Source organism: Vicia villosa, unplaced genomic scaffold, assembly GCF_029867415.1.
Source record: "Vicia villosa cultivar HV-30 ecotype Madison, WI unplaced genomic scaffold, Vvil1.0 ctg.000327F_1_1, whole genome shotgun sequence".
NCBI lineage: Eukaryota > Viridiplantae > Streptophyta > Magnoliopsida > Fabales > Fabaceae > Vicia > Vicia villosa.
In genome coordinates this window covers 623622-647735 of record NW_026705147.1, presented here as the reverse complement: position 1 = coordinate 647735, position 24114 = coordinate 623622, and the positions used below count along the sequence as shown (strand labels likewise).

At 35.5% G+C, this 24114-nt stretch overlaps 1 protein-coding gene across 1 annotated transcript; it reads left to right on the top strand.

Annotated features, from left to right (window-relative positions):
- Positions 1–18494: 18494 nt before the first annotated feature.
- Positions 18495–23238, top strand: LOC131626893 (geranylgeranyl transferase type-1 subunit beta-like). The gene is made up of 10 exons (XM_058897731.1): positions 18495–18823; positions 18905–18963; positions 20078–20217; positions 20339–20394; positions 20489–20565; positions 20730–20775; positions 21751–21875; positions 22371–22438; positions 22532–22619; positions 22874–23238. The coding sequence occupies exons 1-10, from the start codon at positions 18574–18576 to the stop codon at positions 23021–23023; spliced, it is 1059 nt and encodes a 352-aa protein (XP_058753714.1). The 5' UTR covers positions 18495–18573; the 3' UTR covers positions 23024–23238.
- The last annotated feature ends 876 nt before the right edge of the window (positions 23239–24114 follow it).

The following is a 24114-nucleotide window of genomic DNA, read 5'->3' as shown; positions in this document are numbered from 1 at the left end:
ATGAGAGTGTATTTTGGAGCTTTGTGTTTCGATTTGATTTTGTGCAGGAGAAAATGTATGGGCAAATTTTGGGGTATGACAGTACTGCCAGCAGTTTGACTGTCAACTGACTGTTCCGGTATTAATGTAGCAGTTAGAGTGAAAAATCAACAGTCAAAGTTAATTTTCTTTTTGTTGTTTTTTTGTTTTATGTAAAAAATTAAAGTTTATTTACATGACTTGTTAAAAACATAGACATAATAAATAACTAATATTTACTGTACGCGAGCAAAATTACCGATAATAACCCTGAAAATCATTTAATGCACAGAAAAATGAATATTTGACTGGCAGAAAACACACGAAATATTATCTGAATAATTAAGCAACATTATGACAAATATTACAACATTTAATACTGACAGTACAAATATTACATACTATATTGAACAGTACGACGAATAAACGGTACATTTAAGAAATAAGAAATACGGCAAATTTTAAGAATGACGATTAATAACCCATGCTACAAATAATAACATGTAGATGATTGGGAGTGCAAGCATCCCAGGTCCACAGTGTTCCGGGCTATGTAGACAGAAAAAAGACATGATCACCGTAGCAATGGTGATGACCATAAGAAAACACGTTTCCCACCACTTCGCCATTTTGTCGGGGAAGAAGAAAGGATGGATATGAAGTAGAAATTTGAGAGATGAGTTAGAATTTGATGTGAGATTTTTATGGAAAAATGGGAGGTATTTATAGAATGGAAAGAAGGATAGAGACGTTGGGGAATGAAGTGATTCCGTACAAAAGGAAAATTTGAGTGGAAGTAAGATTTGAAAGAAAGTGTATGATAGTGTTGGGAAAAAGAGAGATGTATAGAATAAAGTTGAGATTTGATTTTTGAAAAAGAGATTTGAAAAGATTTTGAAAATAATGGAATATAGTACAAAAATTAATGGGAAACAAAAGATAATAATAATCTACTCGTTACCAGTACAGTCTGAGTTTCCTGATTCTGCGCCTGCAAAAGATTTAACTCTGTACCAATTGTGTCAGTACTATTTATCTGTAAATAAATAAATAGCATGTGTGAAGTAATAAACAGTATTTGGCGTTTGCGTAAGAATAAATTCAACTGCAAGCCAAAATACTGTATAAGAAAAAATTCTAAAAACTAAGTATTTCACATGTCAGGATATTTATTGAAATAAAAATCCATGATTATATGAGACTCTTAATTTTTAGATTGGAGTTTTCTTGAAAAAAGATGCGGGCAAATTTTGGGGTATAACACACATGGCCAATCCTCAATGTAGACAGGCATAACTTCCCACCCAGTGATGCGAGAAAAGTGGAAGATGATCCATCTCTAAAATGGTTTAGATACAATATTAATAAAAAGTCTAACAAATGAACTATGAAAATATTAATAAAAGCAAATTACCATAAGCAGCGTGCAACACCCTGTCACCTGTTTTGTCTTATAAAGATAACTCTCACCCAACTTCGAGTACAGGTAGATCAAATAGGCGGCCCTTCAGTTGTACTAGTGAATCACCGTCAAGTCGATGAAGTATTGAAGGTAGACCACATCAATGTAGGTTGCACTTTTGTCCATAAAAATGGATGTGCCAACCAAGAACAAGAGGTAACACCTCAATGCACAAGTCTGATGAAAGTTAACCTGTAGATCACCATCTACAGCATTATTAGCCCACTGCAGATGGTTTTAATAAAGTTGTTCCAAAAAACTAAATCTAACAGGAGCACCTCTGGTGTTAGCTACCTTATTTTTGCCTTAATTGGGTCAGCCCCCGAGTGGATAACCATCATCTCGACAAATTCCTCTCGACCAAGCCTTTTCGGGAGGCATGAAACATCATACAGGGTGATGGTCATCTCGCCTATAGGAAGGTGGAAAGATGACGTCTCTAAATGTCACCTTTATGTAAATGCCGCCAATATGCCGTAGTTTATGGTCATGTATGCAACTGAACATAAACTGACAAGATAGGAATAATAAATTACATCCAAGAACCAATTAGCAATGGGTTGTTCTGTAATACCCTCTTATGAATATAAGTCCACACTCACAAAGGAGTTTTTGATCCATGGCAAACTCCACAAGCAAACAAGCAACAAGGCACAAGCAAAAGAACTCAAGGAAAAGCAAGTTTGGCTATTCAAGACAAATCAGGTCGACCTGCTCTGCATCTAGGTCGACTCAAAACAAGGAAAACAAGGAAGATTCAGAAATGCCATAGATAGGTCAACCTACTCACACTCCAGGTCGACCTAAAATAATGAAATTTACACACCTCACTGTTAGGCCGACTCACATAACAACTAGGTCGACCTAAACTGAAGAAAAGTCTTCAGAACATGTTTCAACAGAATTCTGGTCGACCTAAACCTTCGACAGGTCGACCTAACTGGCAAGAATTTCATCCAAGTTAAATCCAGTTCTGTTAGGTCGACCTAAGCACTACAAGAGGTCGACCTATTTGCTCAAAAAGGCCAAAATTGCAGATCTGCTATGCTCCAACTGACCAGCTCTCATATATATTATCTAATGTCAATTATTGAAGAATCAACACCAACAACTGAAAGATACACAAAGGCTTTTCATCTTCGATCATCGACACAACTCCAACACAACTACACACAATCATTTTTGCGTTGAGGGTTTGCGTTCAAGATTGATAACGTCCATGGAACGGAATTGAAGATTCCTAGTGGGAGAAGATTTATGTGGTTTTTGGTGAATAAAATCTGCGGGTTTTGTCCTCCAAGATTGGTGAATTTTGGGGGTTTTTATCAAGAGGCTTCATCAAGGATCCAGCTGAGTGTGAAGATTGAAGAACAAGGGTTCAAGCAATTCAAGACACTGCAAAAAGGGATCAAAGTGAAGCTCTTGGAAGACCTTGATCTGGCTCAAGATTAAGGGGGAAGAAGATTCAAAGGATCGACAAAATCGGTTTATTGTTTATCGCTTTGTTATCTTCTTTGTATAAACTGCTTTCAATAATAATGGAAGACTTCCCAATTCCCGTTTGGAATTGGGGCAGATGTAGTCGTAGCGAGGACGATCGACGAACTGCCTGAACAAATATCGTGTTGTTATCGCTTTTATCTTTTCATTTACGTTCTGTTCATATTTGGTTATAATTGAAAATTGATCAACGATTCAAGTGTTAAAATTGTGTATTAAGAACTTGTGTAAACATCACAATTCACCACACATTGAATCACAATCAATTTGAATATTATCACCAAGTGTTTGTCTTTTTGCTTCATCCATTATCAAAGCATTGGAAAACAAAGTTTATCAAAATTGAAGTTAATCGTTTTTCATTGGTGTAACGAATTGCTTCAATAGTATATCCTTTCATTGTTAATCCCAATTATTTTGTGGTTTTATCACATATACAACCTTTTCAATAGCGGTCCGGAATAGACGCGAGTCGATTCAGAACCGCTTTCGCTTAAGTTTGAAATAATTCCGAAAAACTCTGAGAGATCTATTCACCCCCCTCTAGATCCTTAAGCCTAGCGTCTAACAAGTGGCATCAAGAGCTCTGGTTTATTCCGTGCTACGTGAAACACTTATTGGAAAGATGGCTTCCGGACCTAAAGGGGCTCACAATAGAGCTCCAGTTTTCAACGGTGAAAACTATGGCTATTGGAAGGATTGTATGTGTGTTCACATCAATGCCATTGATAGGAACATCTGGACAGCAATTGTCAATGGTCCCTTTCAGATCACCATGACAAATGCAGCTGGTGCCGTTGTTCCAAAACCAGAAAATACTTGGGATGCTGAAGATGAAAAGAGATATGGATACGATTGGAAAGCGAGAAACATTCTAATCTCAGCTCTAGGAGTTGAGGAATACTATCGCGTTTCCCATTGAAGATCCGCTAAAGCTATGTGGGACACATTGCAAGTTTCCCATGAGGGAACGGATGATGTCAAACTAGCTAGAATCAATACGTTAACTCAAGAGTTCGAACTCTTTCACATGGAAGACGGTGAATCCATCGAAAACATGCAAAAGAGATTCGTACATTTGAAAAATCGTTTAAATTCTCTTGATAGACCTGTTTCCAATGCAGTTGCTACTAACAAAATCTTGAGATGTTTGAACAGGGAATGGCAACCCAAGGTTACGGCAATAAAGGAAGCAAATGATCTAAATACCTTAGACATCACCACTCTCTTTGTTAACTAGAAGAACATGAACAACATCTTAAATGCCTTGACATGCATGAGAAAAGAGCAAACAAAGATAAGAACATGGAGAAAGAGGTAGAGAAGAAGTCAATAGCTCTAAAAGCTTCAAGCTCCAAGACCTCAAAGCAAGAGCTAGAGGATAGTGATACAAGTGATGATGAAGACTCCGATGATGAGGAAATGGGACTGTTTGTGTGAAGATACAACAAATACCTAAAGAAAAATGGAGCAAAACATTCCGACAAAGGCTTGATCAACTATAGAAAGCAATCAAACAAGTTCAAACAAGATGAGAATAACAAAGGAAAAATCAAAGGTCCTTGCTTCAATTGTGGCAAAGTCGGTCACTACAAACCGGATTGTCCATACCTTAAGAAGGAGAAAGAGAAGAACCAAAGCAAAGGTCACAACAAACCTATAAGAGCCTACATAGCATGGGAAAGTGATTCATCTAGTGAAAGCTCATCAAGCGATGAAGAAGAATCAGCAAACTTATGTCTTATGGCTCATCAACACAAGAAAAAGAAACGTGTAAGTCATCTTAAACCTGAACTTGTAGATAAAGTATCTCATTCTCAATTAAAACTTGCTTTTGAAGAATTACATAGAGACGCAATTGAAGCTTTCAAAATTTTGGCCTCAAATAAGAAAATATTTTCATATCTTGAATCAAAAGTTGAGAAAACCGAAAAGGATATGGAAGCTTTAAAACAATCTATGCTAGATATTCAAAAGGATAAAGTTGAGATAGATCCTACATCATGGTTTGGTTGTGAGACGTGTCATATTTGGCAAAAAGAAGTAAGAGATCTAAAAGTCAAATTAGATAAGGCTCTACAACCAAAAGTGACTTTTGCAGTTGATCCGAATGAGTTCAAAAGATCGTATACTCCCTTATATAGTAAATACACTTTTGTACCAAAAGTATCAACTAGCAAAACAGCATATTCTCATCATATTACCTGTCACTATTGTTGCAAAAAGGGTCATACCATTGAAAAATGCAAATTTAGGAGGATTTTGGTTCCTAAAGGAGTATTTCAATGGCTGCCCAAGTGCAACAAATTATGTACTCACTAACTTTTGTCATCATTTTGCTTTCGTTTCACAAGTCGGGCCGAAAAACGCTAAGGACGCATTACTTGATGAGCATTGGCTAATGGCCATGCAAGAAGAATTAAACCAATTTAAACGGAATGATGTTTGGGACCTAGTCCCTCATCCGGGAGATCATCAAGTAATCGACACTAGATGGGTTTTTCATAACAAACTTGATGAAAACGGAGTTATTACTAGAAACAAAGCTAGATTAGTTGCCCAAGGTTACAATCAAGAGGAAGGTATTGATTATGAAGAGACATACGCTCCCGTAGCACGTCTCGAAGCTATTCGTCTCTTACTTGCCTATGCTTGTTCAAAAGACTTTACACTATTTCAAATGGATGTTAAAAGTGCCTTTCTAAATGGCTATATAAATGAAGAGGTCTATGTCGCTCAGCCACCCGGCTTTGAGAATTACATGTATCCGACTCATGTTTATAAGTTGAAACGTGCTTTATACGGTCTCAAACAAGCCCCTAGGGCTTGGTACGAACGTTTGAGCAAATTTCTACTTAGTCAAGGATACTTTTGGGGTAAAGTTGACACTACTCTCTTCATCAAAAGAAAAGATAAAGATATACTCTTGGTTCAAGTTTATGTAGATGATATTATATTTGGATCGACTAATGCAAAACTTGTCAAAGAATTTTCTAAGCTTATGCAGAGTGAATTTGAGATGAGTCTCATGGGAGAGCTGAATTTCTTCCTTGGTCTACAAATCAAGCAACTTAGTCATGGAACGTTCGTAAGTCAAACCAAGTATTGTACAGAGTTGCTTAAAATATTTGGAATGAGTGAGGCAAAGGAGATTGACACACCTATGGCAACAAATAGTAACCTAGACAAAGATGAGAAAGGTAAAGAGGTTGATGTGAAATTATACCGAAGTATGATAGGTTCACTATTGTATCTCACAGCTTCAAGACCGGACATCATGTTTCGTGTATGTATGTGCGCAAGATACCAATCTTGTCCAAAGGAATCACACTTAAAAGCTGTAAAAAGAATTCTACGATATCTACGTGGAACTACTACATATGGCCTATGGTATCCTAAAGGCAATGAATGTTATTTGGTGGGATTTTCCGACTCAGACTTTGATGGATGCATATCCGACAGAAAGAGTACCAGTGGAACATGTCATGTATTCTCAAATTCATTGATAAGCTGGCATAGTAAGAAACAAGTATCAGTTGCATTATCTACCGCTGAGGCAGAATACGTAGCTGCCGGAAGCTGCTGTGCTCAGATATTATGGCTCAAGCAACAACTCATTGACTTTAGTATTAAGCTTGATCGTATACCTATCATGTGCGACAACACAAGTGCCATAAACTTGAGCAAGAATCCTGTTTTACACTCACGAACCAAGCATATTGAAATAAGGCATCACTTCCTAAGAGATCATGTAGAGAAAGGAGACGTTATATTTGAACATGTAGAGAGCAAGAAGCAACTAGCTGACATCTTCACCAAACCTCTAGCAACGGAGCAGTTCTTCAACATTCGTAGGGAATTAGGGATATTAGATATCTCTAATTTGAGCTCAATGCGTTTGTTTTCTTAATTTTATTCCTTTACTCTATATATATATTGATTATACTCAAGCTAACATCTCTTTTAGTATGAAGGTAGTTCATCATCAAATCAAGCATCATTCCACATTGACTAGAGGATTATACTTCATTCTACGAAATGATGACGAGACACCTACATATTGAGAAGGCGGTAACATGTTTGTTGTTCACTTCCAAAAATATTATTGATACTATAATATGCTATCAATTAACATGTTTATAGTGACTTCATGTATGATTATCCATATATCTCACTTACTTGTATATGTCTTTCATCATTATTCATAACATATCATGTTTTAGGCATACAAGCAAGTAACTAAGCATAAATCCATCATATATCAACATCACCAGGGCATTTCAAACAATTGAAGCAATTTAGGTCGACCTACCTTGCATCTGAGTCGACCTACAGAAGTTATTTTTCCACAAAAAACAAAAATGCCCAGTTACGTCGACCTACCCTTCTTTTAGGTCGACCTAATTTGATCTTTTTTTTGTTAGGTCGACCCAGCCTTCATTTAGGTCGACCTACTGCTGCAAGAATTCCCAAATTTGGGTCTGTTGGTCGACCCGACCCATCCCCATACATAACTAGACATTCCAATTTCCATTTTTGCTCATTCTCATATCATTGTGTACGGCCAACCCTAAATTCTCAAGTTCAAAGACAACCAAAGATCATCTCTCTCACTCAAATCCTCAACAATCATGGCACCCAAATCAAGAAAAGGAAAGGAAATCGCATCCGGATCATCCTCTCAACCGGTAAGTGCTATAGCCATTGTTCATCCTGATTGCAAAGAAAACTTTGAAAAGTGGCAAATGAAGAGGAAGATAGTCAAGCAATATATCTATAATCCACATGTTGCTAAACGTATGCACATTCCTGATGTTGTCAGTCTGATTCAGCATCAAAATATTCACCCTCTTTTGGAATGTGACACACTGTACTGTGAGAATACTGTTAGGGCTTTCTATGCAGGGTTCACAAGAGAGGAAGGTTGTAATTTTCGATTTAAGATGGGGTCGAGATCACATGTTGTTGACAGACGGGCCTGGATAAGTATCTTTGGCCTTACACTTGTAGGAGATGAAGTCCGTATAGAAGACGGTGAGATCCCGGCCAACTATGATCATGTGGCCTACATGAAATCAATTCTCAAAGACCCTTCCATCTTTGATAAGCCGAATGAAACAATCACAGCTGGGCACTTAAAGAGAGATCCTAGGCTCCTAAATTGGATTATCTCACGAGTCGTTCGACCACGAGCAGGCGGATTCTCAAGAATTGAAAGAAATGAAGTTGTGTTAATGTATTTGCTGCAAAACAGGACGCATGTACACTGGCCACACTTTCTAACTGCCAAGTTCCATGAGGTACAGTAGAAGACTACTGCTTTATGTTATGGCTCGATCATTCTGTAGCAACCTGCCCTAAAATTTTAGATTTAGAGTCGCCACCTATTCTACCAAGGCGAATAGGAAACCTATATAATTAAGAGATCAGGGTAAGATACTATATTCGGGTCGAGGGAAGGTGTTAGGCACCCTCATCCCTTTCCTATGGCTTTGAATCTAAGGTTAACAGTTTTATGGCTAAGAGTATTAAGGTAAGGTTTATGCTTTCGAGGGTTAAATAATTAAGGAAAATGAAACGGGAAAAAAATGAGATTTAGAGGGAAGGGGACTCGCCTTGTTACCAAGTGCCTACGTACCTCCTTATGGAGGATCAGAGTCTACGTAGTTCGGGGAAGGGTTGTACGCCCTTTGAGTTTGAAATTTGATTTGATATGGTTTTGAAGTCGTTTAAAGGCTTTTGAGTAGCCTGTCGTAGTTTTGAATGAGGATGAAAATCCGTAGTTTGAAATTGAGGTTTTGAAAGGATTGAAAAGTGTTTTGAGGTTTGGGCGTACAACCCTGATTTAATTTTGCACTATTAACCGCAACGATCAATAGATTCGATCGCCATAGTTAACAGATTTGAAATTGTATCGTTACCAATTTTAATCAATTGATTTGATTATTACTAATAACGAATTGGGATATTTTTAATAATTTTTAATAATTAGTTTGCATCGTTACCCCTCGTAATCGATTGATTCGATTAAAAAGAATAACAAATTAAAGTTAGAAAAAGGAGGGGTTAATCATCACAATCAATAAAATAATTGCAACCATTTAACCAAATAAAAATTAATTTGCATTTTAATTAAATTTCATTTTAATTAAAATTATTGTTGACCATAGCGATTAATCGATTTAATCGGCACGAACAACAAATTAAAATTCTTAATATAATCATTATATATTTATTTTATTAAAAAAATAATTATTATATAATTAATATATATTAAAAAAAGATATTGCAATTAAAACCAAAATAAATAATTAAAATTATTTAAGTTAATTAGGATTTCTATTCAGTGTGGCTGTTATTATGGTGCATAATATGGGGACCTAATCAAGGGCGTCAGATCTGGATGGCTGGGGAATCATGGGTTCAGATTTGAAGATGTATGGTGTAGCTTATGGTAAGAGGCGCATGGGATTGTATAAGAAGATTCAGGAAAAAATATATGTTGGAGGGAGGCTCGAACCCATGACCCTCCTCTCACATGTGCACTTGTTAACCACTCCAACCAGATTGACCAGCTGATAATAATACGCGCTCAACACATTATATAATAAATCTGGAAAATACCATGGGGACGCGCGCGCAAATTCAAATTAGCGAACCAGATGATGCCAACTCATCATCTTCCCCAACACACCCCCAAAGACTCTGTGTTTTTAGCTACAATTTAGCTAGGGTTCTGGTTCGTGGCAAACACACTTCAAGAATAACGAACAACACACACACACACACACACACATAAATCTTTCGCGACCCCTTCAAACTCTTCGTCCCAACCACGCGAACCTAACTAAACCATTGATTTAACCTAATTTAAACCCTAACGAAAACCCCTAAATTGAACCCTAAAAGCTTGGATCGGCCTCCAATGGCCGATCACTCTGGAACGCGCCAAAACTCAAACAATTAATCCAGAAACAATCACAACACTTAAGAAAAGCCAAACATACAATCAAAACAACAAGAACATGCTTACATGATGCTAATCGAACCAAGATTTGAAACGACTTACTTTGGCTTAATGAAGAAAAATCTGGGGGTGCTGATGTAGTGTACCAATCCAAACACGTTCAGAATCCTCTGGAGAAGCTTTTGCAATCTTCAAATCGTGTTGAAATGCCCTAATTCTCTGAAACCGGATTTGAGTTCCTTGAAGAAATTTTCGTTCTTGCAAGTATGCCCTTTCCTCAATTTTTCGTCCCCTAATCCTATGCTTTAGGTTCAGTACTTATAGGGGAATGAATTAGGTCAACCAAACTATCCAAAAGTCTTTAGAATCAAATCTTGCCATAGTTGAGAAATTTGATTTCTTTCTTGAATCATAAGCTACTATATTTGGCCAAAACCTCACTTATTCTTTCCCAATCCCATTGTCACGAAAATTGCAATATATTTTGTCATTAATGTTGATTGGAATCAATCAATATATCCTCCTTACCAAAATATTTGATTTTTATCTCAATTAAATTATTAAAATGAAATAAAAAATCATATTAAATCAAATATAATGCTAAATTTCGTAGCAAGTGATTTTAGGTATGCTAATGACTTGTGGACCAAGATTGCATCAAAAAACCATAGGCCCATTTGCAAAGTTTCTCAATTTGAACCTTCTTTTTTCACATTTTGCCTCCAAAAATCACCCCACTTTGATCAATCATATCTCACTCAATTTTTAAGCTATGAGGGAGTTCTAAGACTTTTTGGAAACCTCAAGAGGTCCTCTATAAGCCACTTTGAAATATATTTTTCATTTGGAGCTTTTATCTTGATCATATCCTCTTTGGGAAAAAACTGCTTTTGGAGGATGCCTGAAAATGACCTGTAATCTTTTGCATTGTATCTCTCAAATGAATCATTTCTAGCCCTGGCTTGTGAGAGACAAAGTTGTAGGGAATCCAATTTCCTTCAAAATAGGCTTTGAGTGGGGCATTTTTGATGTTCCATGTGAAAGTTATGCCCAGTCAAAGTTGGGTTAACTTTCTCTTAAGAAACCCTAACTTGAACCTTTTTGTATTTGTTCATCTCTGAGTTTCTATTAATGGAATCATGATCATTCTTTGATCAAATGATGGTTATGCACCTCTATACTTGATGTTTGACCAATGATCATAGGTTTGAATCATGCTTTGATTGTAGTTGGCCTTTAGGATTAGATCAGTTGACTGTGGATCTTGGGATTGTTTGAGCAAAGCTTTGGGATTGAATCTTGAACTTTGAATCATTGTAAATGGAATATGGAAGGCAAATTTTGGGGCATGACACATTCAAACAATCATGAACCATTTCGGCATGAGACTCGATGGATTGCCCTACATTCACATGAGGCAATCCCAAGATTTCTCCCAAACAACCTTAACCCTCATGGGATACCATTGGGATCCAGATAGGAAAACCTACTATCTTATTCAAAAGGGAACCGGAAAGGTCATATACAACTATGACGATCCTACGGAATTTGGCCACCTTGCAGGTAATGAAAAAGAAGGAAATGATCAAGAAATAGCAAATGATGAGGATCATACTATGGAAGATGTAACTCATGACACGGATCCAAATTGGCAATATGTCCCTCCTCAAGAGGAAGAAATTCCTTGGGGATACACGGCTCCACCTCCGCCGGATCAGTCCAACATCATTTCCATGCTTGAAAATATGCAACTCCTACAACAACAGCATTTCGACACACAGTAGCTCCAATTCCAGAACATGCAACAGCTTCAACAAGATCGCTATGACGAACAACAACGACAATATCAATCGTTATACAGCTTGGTTCAAGACCACAAAAGCGACTTTGAAACGTTTGCATCCAACTCGACCTTAAGACAAAATCATTTTGAGGAGAATGCATTGAACCGCCATGCAAATCTAAGTCAAAGCTTCAATACTCTAAACATCTCCGTGCTTGATCTGTTGGAACAAGTTGAAGAAGATCGTCCTCAAACGTTTCAAAGAGGAAGAGGAAGACGGGGCAGGCGTTAGGATGCATCACATTTCATATCATCATCTCATTGCATTTCATTCCATCATCATTATATTTATTTGCTAAACTTTCTAGCACTTAGTCTAGTTTCTCTTCAATTAGTTGGAATATTATGTGTGCTTGGGTGTACCTTTAAATTTGTTTGGATATTATGCTACCTCTACTTGCCTTTTACCTATTATGCTATGCATGTTCGCGTTATATCTATTTTATCTCGTTACTCTCTTCTACTATTCCTTCGTTGTATTTCTTTTGATGTTGTCAAAGGGGAAGATAGGTGCTGAGAGTACGGGGGAGCTCAGTATGAAGAAGCTTACGCATACAAGTCCGGGGGAGCTCTCACTACTTGTTTGCCGGAGCTTTCACTACTTGTTTGCCATCATCAAAAAGAGGGAGTATGTGAATACAAGTCCACACTCACAAAGGAGTTTTTGATCCATGGCAAACTCCACAAGTAAACAAGCAACAAGGCACAAGCAAAAGAACTCAAGGAAAAGCAAGTTTGGCTATTCAAGACAAATCAGGTCGACCTGCTCTACATCTAATTCGACTCAAAACAAGGAAAACAAGGAAGATTCAAAAATGCCACAGATAGGTCGACCTACTCACGCTCCAGGTCGACCTAAAATGATGAAATTTACACACCTCACTGTTAGGCCGACTCACATAACAACTAGGTCGACCTAAACTGAAGAAAAGTCTTCAGAACATGTTTCAACAGAATTCTAGTCGACCTAAACCTTCGACAGGTCGACCTAATTGGCAAGAATTTCATCCAAGTTGAATCCAGTTCTGTTAGGTCGACCTAAGCACTACAAGAGGTCGACCTATTTGCTCAAAAAGGCCAAAATTGCAGATCTGCTATGCTCCAACTGACCAACTCTCATATATATTATCTAATGTCAATTATTGAAGAATCAACACCAACAACTGAAAGATACACAAAGGCTTCTCATCTTCGATCATCGATACAACTCCAACACAACTACACACAATCATTTTTGCGTTGAGGGTTTGCGTTCAAGATTCCCAGTGGGTGAAGATTTGTGGGGTTTTTGGTGAATAAAATCTGCGGGTTTTGTCCTCCAAGATTGGTGAATTTTGGGGGTTTTTATCAAGAGGCTTCATCAAGGATCCAACTGAGTGTGAAGATTGAAGAACAAGGGTTCAAGCAATTCAAGACACTGCAGAAAGGGATCAAAGTGAAGCTCTTGGAAGACCTTGATCTGGCTCAAGATTAAGGGGGAAGAAGATTCAAAGGATCGACAAAATCGGTTTATTGTTTATTGCTTTGTTATCTTCTTTGTATAAACTGCTTTTAATAATAATGGAAGACTTCCCAATTCCCGTTTGGAATTGGGGGCAGATGTAGTCGTAGCGAGGACGATCGACGAACTGCCTGAACAAATATCGTGTTGTTATCGCTTTTATCTTTTCATTTACGTTATGTTCATATTTGGTTATAATTGCAAATTGATCAATGATTCAAGTGTTAAAATTGTGTATTAAGAACTTGTGTAAACATCACAATTCCCCACACATTGAATCACAATCAATTTGAATATTATCACCAAGTGTTTGTCTTTTTTCTTCATCCATTATCAAAGTATTGGAAACAAAGTTTATCAAAATAGAAGTTAATCGTTTTTCATTGGTGTAACGAATTGCTTCAATAGTATATCCTTTCATTGTTAATCCCAATTATTTTGTGGTTTTATCACATATACAACCTTTTCAATAGCGGTCCGGAATAGACGCGAGTTGATTCAGAACCGCTTTCGCTTAAGTTTGAAATAATTCCGAAAAACTCTGAGAGATCTATTCACCCCCCCTTTAGATCCTTAAGCCTAGCGTCTAACACCTCTAACCCCATATAATAATATTGCATAATTAGAGTTAAATAGTATGCATATCTCTAGAGGGCGTCACATGTATTTAAAAAAAACAAAACAAAACGACATAACATACTCATGGTCATAATCATAACTCATATTTAAACTTCATGTTTCATATGCACACCAAAACACAACATTCACATCGACACATGTGACTCCAATGCAACTCTATGAAACTCATGCATGTGATACCAATTGTGAACATCAGGTTCACCTTGCTCCAAAGTTGAGCCACCAACAGAAGTATAAGCTCTCCCCATAAGAATAAGCTTCTCATGAACATATAGTTCCGTTCCAGATCCCCATTAGGACTAAAACCACCAATCAGAGTATAAGCTATCCATTAATGCATGTGCAAAACAACCAATATATGAAATTAAGACCATCACCAAATATTAATCATACAAACATATATCACATAATCCATCACACATGAATTATCTCACCTTTTTGTACAAACAAACATATATAATGTTATCATCACCAACAATGCATTCACATATCATTAACCATCTCAACATATCACAAATACACATAGCAACAAAGCCAAACAATATTATTCCCATTAATCACCAATTCTCAACATATATATACACACATACATGTCATTTTACACAACCACACAATGATTATATAACCTACTTCCAACACAATTATTTTTGTTGAAAATAATATCGCGCTAGCTTTCTAACACTTCAAACGAGGACTCAAACGGAGTTACGGTTCAAGTTATGAATTTTTAAAGTTTCAACGAAAACAAAAACACCGACATCATACACTGATAACCCTAAACATGTCAGAATTACGCAAACCAAATAAAAGTATGATTCTTAATAACTCAAAACAACTCTGACAACTTTATTGACAACTCTAACAACTCTATTGACAACTCTATCGGAATTAAAAATAGGGTTAATGAACTTTTTGGTCCCTATAAATATTGCAGATTTCGTTTTTAGTCCCTCCAAAATTTTCCTTTAAGAAATCGTCCCTTCAAAATTTTTCGTCTAAACTATTGGTCCCTAACGTCAAATTTGCTAGAGATTAGCTACAACTTTAGTCACCGATTAGCTATGAAATTTGACGTTAGGGACCAATTGCTCGGTAGAAAAATTTTGAAGGGACGATTTCTTGAAGGAAAATTTTTGAGGGACTAAAAATAAAATTTGAAATATTTAAAGGGACGAAAAAAATTCATTAACCCTTAAAAATAGCTTAAAGTGGCCTAATAATCCAAATATTCATCTCTAACTCAAAATTTCTAAAATATTACATACTAATAATAATAATAGATCATTATTATTAATATTATTAGTATTAATTATTATCTTATACTAATGAAGTAATATGTATATCACTAAACTTGAAACAATTAAATCGGTTTTCTCAATTTTGCTTAAAATGCCGCCATAGTACCTATATTAGTAAACTTGAGACAATTTAACTGGTTTTCTCAATATAGCTTACAATGCCGCTGCAATATATGTCAAATTGGTATACTATCTCTATCATAAACATAAGTAATTCATATAATGCTATAGTGTTAGAGCACTTTACCACATTCTATCAATTGAAATTTAATTCTCATGCTACAGTACTGTACCATATTCTTATATCTATAGTTGTTATATCTAACCAAACATAGGCAACATATGCATATGAATGAAAGTAGTTACATGACATATATAATATCGTTTGAATTAATTTTGGATACAATATCGATTTCTATCGTTTGATGAATTTTGGATACAATATCGATTTCTATGAATGAAGAGTACCAATTTCTATGAACAAATGCAATTTCTTTTAACATACCAATTTCTATCCTTATGAATGAACCAAAACAATTACTTTGGTTTCTAAACATAAGTGCCACTTACAATATAAATGAATTTTCACCCAATTTATCAATCCAAACACAATTAATAATCATACATCAAAGATTATCATAAAAACCTACAATCACAAAACCATGAAAATTTAGGGGTTTCACCATAAACATGTCAAAAACCTAAAAATTGAAGAACAAAATCCCTAAATCATGTAGCTACCTATTACATACATCATTATACAAACTCATAATAATGGAGAAATATCACCCTTATCTTGGGTGTAGACTCTTTCTAGGGCTCTTCTTCTTTATTCCTTTTTTTGTCCCTTTTCTCCTATTCTCTTGTTTTCTTCTTATCTCTTTCTACTTTCTATTTTCTCTTTTGTCTTACAACTCTTACTAACCAGCGTTTTCTCTAATGGGCTTATCTCATTCTCATACTAACTCATCACACCAAGGCCCAATTACTCACATAATACATATTCTCAATTAATAGAATAAATTATATATCACACATCAGTAACATCACCAATGAACTCAAATAACTCATTTATTCCCAAAATCACACAACTTAATTAATCACTCTGCCACATAATAATTAAATAAATAAATAAATAAACACTAAAATAAATAAAAATCGGGATGTTATAACTCTCCCCAACTTAAAATATTTTCGTCCTAGAAAATTACCTCAAACGGAAAACCAGGATGTCACATGTTCCAACTCTAATATTTTTCGGCCGCAATTTACTGATTTCAAACACATAAGCTCTTGTAAAAATAAATATCACCATCAGTATCAATTTAATTAGTTTAACACATATGGATTGCAAAAGATAATAAACATACCTCTCCTTCTAAGACAAGCCTAACAACATGGTCTGCATAGACATGAAGTAAGAAGGTGTCAAATGAGCCTCTTGGATAACTCTCTAAAGGGGCATCAATTGTGGGTTCCTCTTGGGCTTCAAGTGCTGCTGCATCATCTGAGAATTGTGGCCCTATGAAGTAGAGGCTTAAGATAGACGACTACGAGAAGCAAAACTAGATGGTTGGGAACCTCGGCGCTGCGAACCATCAAATGAGTTATCATCGACTTGTGACCCCGTGGTCCTAACTACGGCCCTCTCACATCATACTGACGCGGTTTGGGACACACGGGTGAGCCTAATTCTACTAGGGTTATTGCATTACAAACAAACACAGGGAAAAACATCATATTAGGACAAATTCCCAAATTCAACCAAATTTCAGCCTGAGACAAATCTTGAGATACATTTCCAAAAAATAGCACTGAGAAAACCTTGAGATACATCTTTGGTCAAAGCTACAATTTTCTCAGCCATTCCAGAAACGCCTTTGTTGCCTTACCTCTCCAAACAAATATCAATGCATGTTCTTGTAGGCTACCTATTTCGTTTCCACTACTATCTAATGTACTTTAAATAACTAATGTAGCTTAAATAACTAAATATAAATCCAAACATAAGAAAAAGAAAGAATTTTGAAAAACTTACCAAATTAAATGGATGAGAAAGAGAAACTTGAATGAATGAGATGTTTTAAAGGATGAGAAAGAGCTCCAATGGTAGAAGCTTGAATTGATGTTAGAATTCAGAAGGTATTGTGTGAGTTTTTTTTTTTTAAGAAAATGAAGAAGGAGGAAGAGGGAAGGGTCTGATGTGAGCCAATGAAACAAAAGTGTTCGGAGATGCATCTTCGGACCATCCACTGATTTTTGAATAAATGATATTTACAGATATGTATCTTCGGGCTCATCTTTTAAACATGTGAAGATGTATCTCTAAATTAAAATTTGGTATGATAGTGCCTCATCAATTTTCTATGAGGAATGACTATAAAAAAGCACGTACGAAGATGCATCTCTAAATATTAGGAGCAATTGAGACTTTTCACGGTGGCGACTTGCGCTTATAAGGATGAAAAAAGTTACCACAACATGCAATAAGGATCAAGAATCAAATTAGCCGCCCAATCGTAATATTGCTCAAATGTTTGAAGACACTTTTAAAAATATATGAGAGTATTTCTTTTTTTAAAAAAACATTCATAATTAAAATAAGATATTTTCTACTAAATGATGAAGTAATTTGATTTAGAAAGATGTATATATAAATAAGATTTTTTTTTTCTTTTCGCACTATGATTTTTAGGGAAAATGACTCTAGTAATTCAGAACTCGTGTCGAGAGGTCATCACTAAATATTGTTATCACCAGAATCAAACTCAAGATTCTCCAAACCTTTTTTACAGAGCTCGTATACTACTCGAGTCCAATTCCTTTGTTTAAATAAGATATTTTTTTATGAGATGATGAAGTAATTTGATTTAAAAGGATGTATATATAAATTAAGACAATTTCTCAATGCATCCCATAAATCTCTTACACATCGCACAAAATTTCATTTTTGTCCTCAGTTTTCGTAGATCCACTTTCGAAAGCACCCCATTTTTTTAAAAAATTAGTTTTTTAGTAGATGCGTCTACGTTAGGATTTTCTCAATTAATTGGGAAAATCAGAATACAACACTCTTTTCAAATCCTTCCATAGATGTAGCTACATAATATTCTGATTTTCTCAATTACGAAAAAAAAAAACTAATTTTTTTAAAAAAGTGCTTCCGAAAGTGAATCTACGAAAGTTGGAGGTCATTTTTGTCAATTCAGTGGTGCGCATAAGAGGTCTATGAGTATGGGGTGTAGTGAGAAACCATCTGAATTAAACCCTTTATTCTATTTTGTTTTGTTTGAGAATCCACGTCATTGAAAATTGACAGTCACGCATCCATAGCAAGAGCAACCGATGAGTTCCTCCGAAGCATCATCACTGCAAACCATGAACAAAGATCTCCACATCACATTCACTGAAATGATGTACAACTTGCTTCCAAACCCATACGAATCCCAAGAAATCAACCACCTCACTCTCGCATACTTCGTCATCTCTTCTCTCGACATCCTCAACGCTCTCCAAAACGTTGAGAAAGAAGCTATTGCCAATTGGGTTTTGTCTTTTCAAGTTCGACGTGGAACCACGTTTGATCCTGACAATGGTATGTGAATGTGTTTGTTTGTTGTTTTGAATTGGAATAATTTGATTTTTAGATTATTGATTTTTAAGGGTTTTGATGTAGGTCAATTCTATGGGTTTCATGGGTCCAGAAGTTCGCAGTTTCCTCCTGATGAAAATGGGGTTTGGATTATTTTCAATTTGGAATTTCAGTTGTTAATTTGTTTTTTCTTCTTTTTCTTAATTTATAGCATAAAAACCTATCACATAAGTTTTAAGTGCTTATTTTATGAATGAATATGCTATTTTTATAACAGAAAGATTGAATAAAGTCAAACTCTTTTCATATTAGTTATAAGTTGTTTTCATTGAGATGCTTATGGAATTAAGTTGAAAATAGGTTGTACTAAATTTTAAAAAACGGTCTCCGTCGCGTAAAGGTTTTCGCGATTTCGGTGTATTGAGGTCGTCGCAATGTAAATTAATGGCAATTTGTTCTTCAATATAGAAAACGGTGATAACGGTATCGGCATCTGCCAAAACCGTTTTGCCGCGGCCGTATTTACGATCGCGGACCGTTTTTTAAAACCCCGAGTTGTGAGCATGCCATTAATTGTTTTCTTAAGCTCTGCTTCCAAAACGGATGATAAGTTCATCTGACAGTAGATAATATCCAATGAAGCACAAACACGATACGGTCGGATACGATATGTATCCGATACAGGGATATGTTTATCATCGGAAAATCTAGGATATGATACGGTTAAGATACGTATATAAAAAAAATTAAAATTAAACATTATTTAAATCATTCTCTAACAAAAACCAATTGGGTTTGCAAAATTTGATTGTAATTGGTAAAGGAGTTATGAAAAAAAAATAGTTAAAGTCGAGAGAAAAGTAATTAAAGAAAAAGTTTGATTATTGTAATATAAAAATGAAAGTGATGAGGTAATTAAAGTTGAGAAAAGAAGAGTTAAGGATGAGGAAGATTGATTCATGTTCTAGAAATATGAATAGGAGATTAACTAACTGTGTCCGCAGCGTATTGGAGACGTGTCCCTAGCGTAACGCGACGTGTCGCCGCCTTATTGCGAAATATCAGAACTTTTTATTCCTTAAATAAAAAAATTCGATACTTGTTCGATACGTATCTGTGGCGTATCGGAGCGTATCGACGTATCGGTATGTATCAGACACGATACGACATAGATTTTAGAGTATTTGTGCTTCATTGATAATCTCAAATTGGTAAATTTGAAGCGACACTAAGTTGTTTCTGTTATGTTTTCTGAAGGTTTTTTGCCATAACAACAGTCACTTGGCGAGTACTTATTGTGCCCTATCCATATTGAAAATCGTTGGTTATGATTTTTCCAATCTTGATTCTGAATCGATATCGACTTCCATGAGGAATCTTCAACAGCCCGATGGAAGGTCAGCTTTTGAAATTTGGATTAGAGTCATGCCCTTTATGCTTACCTTATTATGCATTAGCCATGTCAGTAATTTGAGTTACTTTACTTCTTATTCATGATGTTTTGATCATTTTTTACAGTTTCATGCCTATTCATACCGGTGGTGAAACAGATCTTAGGTTTGTATATTGTGCAGGTTAGAGAAAAAACATGTAATGGAAGTTATATTAGTTAGTTGATAATCATGGTTTATTATATATATTAATTTTTTAGCTAATTGACTTTTTCAGCTGCTATTTGTTTCATGCTGGGTAACTGGAATGGCATGGACAAGGAAAAAGTCAAGAATTACATATTGAAATGCCAGGTTTGTATAAATATGCTGAATTTAACCGCATCTGACAGTACTTGTGATGGAAAATGAGTTAAGGTTATCTCATGGTTGTGCTATTATGAACATGCATTGTCCATGAACATGTGTGTGTACATTGATAAAACTGATATCCTTCTTTTTTCGTTTTTTCTTTCTAGTCTTATGATGGTGGATTTGGATTAGTTCCTGGTGCAGAATCTCATGGTGAGTTCAAACAATCTCTTATCACAATATAGACATGATTCTATATTGTAAGAAAGGCTGTTGCAATGTTATTTGTCGCATTATCGATGGTTTAAATCAAACTAGACGTCGAACTAGCAAGACATTTGGGCCATGGTTCAACCAAGGTTGTCAAGATCGGGATCTTGCACACGATTGGGACGAGATAGTAAGATCGTAATACATAAGATCATAACTAAGATCGGAAGATTTCATCTAATTATTTTTGTAAGATCGTGAGGAATAGTATACTAGCAAGATCGTAAAACATAAAATCGTAAAATACTGCTAAAACGAAAAAAGAATATTATATATTTGAAGCATTTTTACATGATATTTTGGTAGACAAGTGTATTCGTGTGAAAATGACCTCTGCCGAACTGTAATTGTTGCACCTTTCTATCTTGTCATCCTTCTATATTTGTAATGGTGGTTTGCCGGAAAACGTCCGATCGTGGCCAGAACTGGCCAAGATCGCAGAAAATCAATGGTTTTACGATTTTTTTCTCAATTTGGTTACTACCTATCATTCTAATTAAGATTTGGATCATTGTGGGTGACCGAGATCGCAAAATCGTAAGAATTTAAGATCTAGATCGAGATTTTGACAACATTGGGTTCAACTGCTTTAAATTGCTCAAATAACCGAACCAAAGACATTGCCGGTTAGCGGTTCAAATAGGTGTACCGTCCATTTCGGTCTAGATTTTAAAAATTGCATCAACTATCATAATCTCTTGCATGAATTTCCTACTTTTAAAGCTATTATCATTCATATGATAATATGAAAGATTTCTCGATACTTTTCTATGATGTCTTTGGTTGGTAGTAGGATATTAAAATATAGGAGTTTCTGTTCTGTACACGCACCTTGAAAGAAAATCTTCATCCATTTTATTTAAATGCTCATTATTGCTCAAAATATATTTATCAACATTACTTGTTTTAGTGTCACAGGTGGTGCAACTTATTGTGCTATTGCGTCTCTCCGGTTAATGGGATTTATCGAAGACAATGTTCTCTCAAGTTGTAGTTTGCCTTCTTTGATAGATTTGCCATTGCTGTTGGACTGGATCTTGCAGGTTTGTATACCAACTCTTTCAACATAAGCTGAATAGATTGTAGCACATCCTCTTTTTAATTTTCATTTTTATCTATTAAGCACGGACACAAACACAAACACCAGACACGACAACACCGACAATAATTTGAAAAAAAAAAATTGATCACAAGTGTCGGTGTCGACACAGACAATGACACACCTTTTTTTAGAGGTGTCGGTGCTTCAGAGATTTTTATCATATAGCAATAAAAAGTATTAAATTTGTTTCTTTCAATTAAATCATTTGTTTTTTCATATAATATCCTTGACTATTTATCATCTCATTTGATCTATTTATTGCTTTCCCTACAATAACGAGTTAAAGGGTACTTATATTTGTTGATTGCGGATGGCAAACCATGGCAAAAGAACCAAAATCTGCCACGGCACTTCCATGGCCAAACACTGACTTTTACACATGATTGAATTCTCTGTTCTGCTGATCAAGATTCATTTACTCTGTCTTCCTTTTCAGAGACAGGGAACTGATGGTGGATTCCAAGGTAGACCTAATAAAACTAGCGATACTTGTTATGCATTTTGGTAAGAATAATATTGAGCCTTACTCAATTTTTACGTTACAATTATCATTTCTAAGTCGTCAAAGCATTGACAGGAATCATACATTTTTTGCAGGATTGGAGCCGTTTTAAGGATTCTAGGGGGCTGCAACTTTGTTGACAATAAAGCCCTACGCGGATTTTTGGTTTCCTGTCAATACAAGGTACTACAGTTACTAGTTTCTTTTTCATACAATGTGTCATATATTTTAAGGGGCGAATTGAAAATTATCAATTTGAGTTTATAAATAGTGTTATCCTCAGTAGCACCGACACCGAGTTTATAAATAGTGTTATCCTCAGTAGCACCAACACCTCTGAAAAAATGGTGTGTCTGTGTCCGTGCTTCCACGGTGTTATCCAAGCACCAAATTAATCTTGAAACTGATTTTGCTGCTTATGTTTGTTTTTGCACCAGTATGGCGGTTTCAGCAAATTCCCAGGAGAGTTTCCAGATCTGTACCATTCCTACTATGGATTTGCTGCTTTCAGTCTGTTGGAAGAATCTGGCTTGAAGTCACTTTGTTCTGAACTTGGAATCACTGATATAGCTGCAATTGGAGTCTAACTTTGAGATTTATTGTCTCGAGTTCATCTATGCTTATGTTTATTATTAAACACAAACAGGCACTTAGAGATTTGTAGTCTTGATTTCCTCTATGCCTATGTTTATTAGACACATTCTTTTATAAATCCTTTTTTGTCTTCTGAAATATGAACACTATACTAAAGAAATTTGAACTTAAGCTTTGCAAATTGTATAAAGCTTTCATCATTAATCCACTGTCAAATGTTCTTTTTTTTTTTAGGCGGATGTACCTTTAACAACATTTAGTGGCATGTAGGCGATGCCAACAACTAACTCCCCATTCCCCCACCATATCCTATTTATCTTTTTTGGTAAAGTTGCCTAATAGCCGGAGTTCAGATGAACAAGTGAAATGTCGCGCGTTTGAACTTGTGCCTTCACACCTGATATCTTTACGTAACTATTAATTGAACTATTTTAACAAGATCCAATTTTTATTAATTGAACTATTTTAACAAGATCCAATTTTTTCTTTTTAGTGAATACAAATTTCATATAATAGGTTTGTATTATGTTTTATTAATCTAGCAATTTACTTTCTATGAAAGAAGATTGTTTCTATTTGCCCAATGGCCATTTCTGTCACAATTGGTATCTAAAGTAGCAAATTAGTGTTGTGAAGATCAGTGAAGATCCTCTCTATTTTTCAAAAAAATGGAGAACACAAGTGCTAAAGTATTTGTGTATAAATGCATATATTATTGAAATGTGTGACATATATTTTATATAATTTGACATGTATTTCATAAAAACATTAGTACTTGTGTTCTCCATTTCTTTTAAGATGGTTATGGATTTGACGTAGTTTGATGAATATCAACACAACAAATTGAGTGTTCGCCTGGCGTGTGGATAAAAAGAAATCCATGCTCTTTGTCGTGCTTGGGAGATTCACATAGTTAATGTGAATTAAAGTGTTATGCAGTCTATAAATTATATTAACCAATTTTTTACACTTAATTAATTAATTAATTTTGTATTATCACAGTTCATGTCAATGTTCGTCATTGTTCTTGCCTTTGTTTGCTTGTTGTGTATAGTGAATATGGTGTAGGTGTAAGGAATGGTGT

Excerpts from the sequence above, each read along its gene's own strand:
- LOC131626893 (XM_058897731.1), top strand. The coding sequence starts at position 18,574 with ATGAGTTCCTCCGAAGCATCATCACTGCAAACCATGAACAAAGATCTC. Across the intron at positions 20,218-20,338 it reads CTTCAACAGCCCGATGGAAG|TTTCATGCCTATTCATACCG; the intron begins GTCAGCTTTTGA and ends CATTTTTTACAG. Across the intron at positions 20,395-20,488 it reads TAGGTTTGTATATTGTGCAG|CTGCTATTTGTTTCATGCTG; the intron begins GTTAGAGAAAAA and ends TGACTTTTTCAG.